The following is a 5,646-nucleotide window of genomic DNA, read 5'->3' on the forward strand; positions in this document are numbered from 1 at the left end:
TACAAGCTTTGAAAAGATGGCAGTAAATATGACATGTATTTTCGAAAGCGAAGCAAGCCAACAAAACAAAAACAACATTCAATTTTGACAAATAACTCCTCATGTCTTAGCTCTGGCATATAAAATCAAATTAATTCAAAATAAAAATGACGGAGATGACGTTAAAATTGCATTACAAAGATTTATAATGCTAGTCCCCACCAGCATGTACGAGGAGAGTGTTTGCACGTTGATGGTGCAAGAAGTCAGACGGGCATTATAATACAAGTGGAACCCCGTCCCATTAACCCTAAAAGGACTGGGGGCATGATTCCCCCCTCCTCGGCGCTTCGCGCGATATTTCTGAAAGTAAAAAGATAGCGCCGCAAATTTTATGACTTTTTTTGAAGTCTCGCGCAACTTTTTAGACCAAATTCGCGACATACGGGTAGAGCATCGCGATGCCACGTGACTTTTTTACGAGACAATGTCATGCCAAAAATGGTTCATTTTTATACTTTGTGTACAAAGTCTATTAAGGGAGATGAAATTCATAAAAGGGTGACTTTTTTTCGTTCTAATTGGTCTGCTTCATTTATTTAGAGTTTAATTTAGTTGTTAAATGGTCTGTAGTAATTTACATTGAAAACAAAAGATGAAAAACAAAGAAATACATAAGAAATTCTAAAAACAAAGAAATACATAAGGAAAAAATGACTTTTACAATTTTCCTTTGTGGAAAGATGACATCTGAGAACAAAGAGGAAAATTTGAAGTGATATTGGATGTTCAATTTGCAAATAATGTTTTTCACGAATAAATTTGCATATTTTTATTCATAATAAATAAAAAATTATTTTCAGATTCTTTTTTATACTGGCTTGTGGTAAAAAAAACGTGTTTGCCAAATTTCGGCGCGATCGCGTGAACGGCGGCCGAGATCGGAAGGGGGGCATCACCCCCCCCCCCCCGTCCTCAATACATCTCAAATAGCCCAGTCCTTTTAGGGTTGATGGTGGGGCGCACATGCTTGTTATGTTTTCAGTTTTTAAGTGCCTGTGGTAGATAGTGTCTCTCAGTGGGAGTTCTAGGGGGTTTGGGTGACGCAAGCCCCCAAACAATTTGATAATAATGATGATGATGATGATAATGATCATTATAATGATTATCATAATGATAATAATAGTAATGATAATAATAGTAATGATAATAATGATAATAATAGTAATAATAATAATAATAATGAAATAATAATAGAATGCATTTTATGCTCCATTCCCGGTGGGTGTTTCATAAAGCTGTTCGTAAGTTAAGAGCGACTTTAAGAACGACTGGTGATCATTTCTTGTGGTAGAGTATATACCAAAATGTTCATTGGCGATGGTTTAGCGCGTAAGAAAGGATCACCAGTCGTTCTTAAAGTCGCTCTTAACTTACGAACAGCTTTATGAAACGGACCCCTGTTTGAGTATATGTAGGGCATATTGCAAGCTCCGAGTGCTGTTGTATACCCGTAATCCTAATGAATTGTAAAACAGTGGTTATTTTGCACTGCTTTAGCTCTCTTTACGGATTACTTTTTGTTCGTTCATTAATACCCCCCCCCCCCTACCCTTGATCCAGACGTTTGAGAAAAAGGTAGAAAACAAAAGGAGAGGCGTCGTGAACAAGGGCGGAAATCTCTCCCCAAAGGTAGGGGGGACCAGGGGCTGGAAAATTTGACAAGCAAAAAAAAAAAAAAAAAAAAGGGTTATCACCCCAAATGTCAGGTCATTTTGAATTAAATAAGGACATCTCGTACAAAATACATGTTGTATTTCGATTTTGAATGATGTATTTCTTCCCAAAATAAATTACAAAAAATAGTAGGGGGACATTAATATTGTGTCCCCCCTACTACTTGGGTAGGGGGACGCGTCCCCCCTGGGATTTCCGCCCATGGGTTGTGAACTCGTATATGTCGCTGCTCTGGGTGATAAGGGAAAAAAGAAATAGACATATGAGTTGCCGAGGAAAAATATAGAGAAAGGAGATAATGAGGGGTAGAGAGGGAGGGAGAGAAAGAGGAGAGAGTAAGGGGGGTGGGACCGTGGGAGTATATTTCAAAAATGGGGTATGCCTTATTATCCCGGGCCGACAACCAAATTTGTTAATTGGCATCTTTTACGAAGGGTACAGGACTGGTGTACTGTGCAGGTAGTTGCTCTAGCGCCACCTTTTGACAAATACATTCAAACTTGGGGTTTAGGAAAGTTGTAGGATGGACGAAAAGAGGACATATAAGCCGTATACGCTGATTTTTTTTTAGGCTGGTGGGGGGGGGGGGCATTTCGACTTTCAAAAAACAAAACACGGAAAACGAGTTATGGAAAAGACCGAAATTGTCAGTCATTTGGGCGCTTTAGCATTTCCTGATTAGTGAAATTGAAGGATTTTATACATGCCTTTTGAGAAAATTCCAGTTAAAAAAAGTTTTCAAAAATACTGGGAAGGGGGGACTCCCGTTGCGTATGGCCATGGGGAGAATATGAATTGGGAAAGGCAAGATTAAAAATGATGAAAACAAGGAGAAAGAGGAAAGAAAACATTGTTATATTATTTCTATTTGTTTATCCTGCTTTTAATTTGTTTATTTTTTATTTGACTCCTTACTATCACAATTTCACTCTGATATCCTTTAATCAGAGGGGAAATGGAAAACATAGAAAAGATAGATGTAGATTATAAAGTATAAGAAATAGTGATCAAGTCGCGGGAAAGACAGAATAGAAATTTCAGAATTAAAGAGCATGGGATGATCAAACCGAGGGAAACAAAGAATATATTGCAATGAGAGTTGCAGATTGAATTCGCTTTTCTATCTTACCCTCACACTTGTTTCCATAAATTCTCAATTAAACTTTTATTCCACTCCGAGTCACTCTACCACAACGTAGTACTTCTCCCTTTACCGTCTATACTTCTAATTTCCACAATCGTCCATATTCCTCTCATTTTCCACTCAATCACCCCCCCCCCCCCGACACTAGTTCTCATAAGACGTCAGAACACAATTCACATATACACTCACTTCATTTCATATATCACAAGGATAAATAAAGAGACTTAAGATGAGCAATTACAAAAACAATGAAGTACCTCTGTACTATTATTATTAAAACATATTCAGTACTTTCTGACTTCCCACTTGGAAACAATGACAGATAAAAGTAAATCGAGGTTCATCCTTAACCACTATTCAGTCTAACATAAAAGAAGGCATGTATAAATAAAAATGGCAAGTTGCTTACAAAAAAAGATTAAAAGAAAATCCATTATCATGATTATAGAACTTTCCTTTACATGACAAGTCTCTTACTACTACCATGACTGCAGTGCAGGGGTATAAGCTTGCTCGTAAAATGTACAAGTCAACTTACTAAAAATGATGTTGTGCACCAAAATCTCAACGACATCCATCTTAAAATGTTTGTACATCATAAAAATTATCAGTCACTGTCTTTTAATCTGATCAATATAATCACAATACATAATTTGTCATTTAACATGGTAAATTGTTATATTGGTCTAAAAATATACATAATAAAAAAGTTCAAATAAATGAATTGAAATTCCATTTTAAATACATAAGCTACTTAAAAATTCTTCTCATAATTGCATAAGAAATATCTGCATAAACTTGCAGCCATTAATATCGACTAAGTACCAAGTATTTTGGATTAAAACGAAGAAATGGCATGGCCCATGTCAATGAAAGCTCACTCCTTAATTAAATACATTCAATAGGTAAAAAAAGCCATTTCCATTAAAAAAAAAAGACTTCTCATACTTGTAAAATAATAACCTTAAGAACAAAATTACATTTCAATTAAAGAGTCTATAAAAGTCCAGCTAAAATAACTATCAATGTCAGCACTGGAGTCGACTTTCATGACTTTCGACATTTGAGCATAAATTAGGATTAGGAAAATGACTGATGACATGGTAAATTATTCACTGTCTTTAAAAAAATGAAAAATAAGGCACAATAGCATGACACAAGCAGACCATTATAATAAACAATGTGAACACAATCCACTCCAATCAAAGTTCATGGCGTCAGACGAGATACGTTTCTTGATACAGTATTACAGGTTTACATAACCAAAAAAAAATCCGCTGGCAAGATCCAGGATTAAAAAACTGAATTTCAATCAATCTCTGACCTTCCAAAGATGGTTGAAACAAATCTGACGTGATGTCCAGAAGTTACAATATCCATCGTGACCGAGGTGGCGAAAGTAAAAACTAGTTCTAGTTCCCTCCAATGAAGCCGCTGGTGCTGGCATTACTAATGCTGGAGGTTCGTCTTCGACCTGTTGATGTGCGTGGCGTACGATATTGCGACGTCTGTCCGATGGTACCTGGTCCGACTACATCCTCCTTCGCCTTGTTGACGGGGCAGTATTTGATTGTGTGTGCGCGATCTCCGTTGGTGCCGCAGAGCGGACAGGTGTAAGCTCTTAATATCGGACACGTAGTGATGCCATCCTCGGACTTCAACTTGTGGCTGGCGTACACCATCTCGCTTTCCCCATTATTCTTGCAGAACACACACCAGCTAGGCGGCCGGGCCCCCGTACCCGTTGCTCCACCTCTACCGTTATTAGAGCGTCGACCCGCTCCTCTCATCACTTTCGAAAGTTCAGTAATGTCGACGTTCAGTGGTAGAAATCCACAGTAAGCTGTATTATTAGCAGTTGAGACGGGGAGGCCAGATATGACGTTGTTGTTGAGATCGCTCGGGTTCGTAAAGACAGGAACATCGACTTCGACTCCATTAGAGTTGAAATCATCGTTGTGCAAATGACGACTAGAGACAGAGTTTCTGAAATCTCCATTGAGTCTACAATTAGAAAGTAGCCCACTAAGTCCAAAATAATCTTGGAATGGATCGAACATGACTAATTAATTGTAAGAGAATACGGATTGTAGGTTCGAGTGTCCTCGATGGCTAGCTCAAGAAAGAATAACAATATTGAGTGAAGTATCCGAAATTTATCCTCATGTCAAACTCCATGTGACTATTATTGAGACCTTAAGAGCGCGTGCCAATAGGAATACGGAAACGCAGAGTGTAGCGGATGTCGTGATTTGATTGGCCAATTGTATTGACCAATCATCTTGTAAGGGGTTTTGCTTTCGTTTATTCCATGAAAAGAAAAGAAGGCGTGTCCTAATTGCCTGCTTTGTGTGTGCGTATGTGTATGTGCATGGATTTAAGCTCCTTGCATGAATGGACCGACAACAAAATGGTGTCATGGTGTGTGTGAGTTTTTTTGTGTGTGTTTACGTTCTTTTCAGAGAATTGTAACGCGATACACAAACACAAACTGTGAAGGGGAAGGGGTGGGTTATTATTTACTGTCAATGCGCTTTACAGACATAACGGAAAGAACAACAAGAAGAAAAAGAAAACCAAACATTTGAACAATTGAAATAGCTTTATAGCTTATTTCTACACTTAAACAACAATATTAATTAATAAGGGCTTAGGAATATCATCTAGTGTATCCATCGACTTCTTACGCAATCGTATCTCCACTATTTACTTTTACTATCGTGGCGTAGCCACCGAAAATACTTCTTATCAAATCCCTCTAATAAAATGGAAATTTGTATCCTTTT

General features: G+C 37.7%; 1 protein-coding gene across 1 annotated transcript; it reads right to left on the reverse strand.

Annotated features, from left to right (window-relative positions):
• Positions 1-3,097: 3,097 nt before the first annotated feature.
• LOC129274819 (uncharacterized) lies at positions 3,098-5,018 on the reverse strand. Its single transcript, XM_054911568.2, has one exon. The coding sequence runs from the start codon at positions 4,918-4,920 to the stop codon at positions 4,273-4,275; it is 648 nt and encodes a 215-aa protein (XP_054767543.1). The 5' UTR covers positions 4,921-5,018; the 3' UTR covers positions 3,098-4,272.
• Positions 5,019-5,646: the final 628 nt, after the last annotated feature.

This window comes from Lytechinus pictus, chromosome 2, assembly GCF_037042905.1.
Source record: "Lytechinus pictus isolate F3 Inbred chromosome 2, Lp3.0, whole genome shotgun sequence".
In the NCBI taxonomy this organism is placed as follows: domain Eukaryota; kingdom Metazoa; phylum Echinodermata; class Echinoidea; order Temnopleuroida; family Toxopneustidae; genus Lytechinus; species Lytechinus pictus.

Coding starts and splice junctions, on each gene's coding strand:
- LOC129274819 (XM_054911568.2), bottom strand. CDS start 4,920: ATGTTCGATCCATTCCAAGATTATTTTGGACTTAGTGGGCTACTTTCT.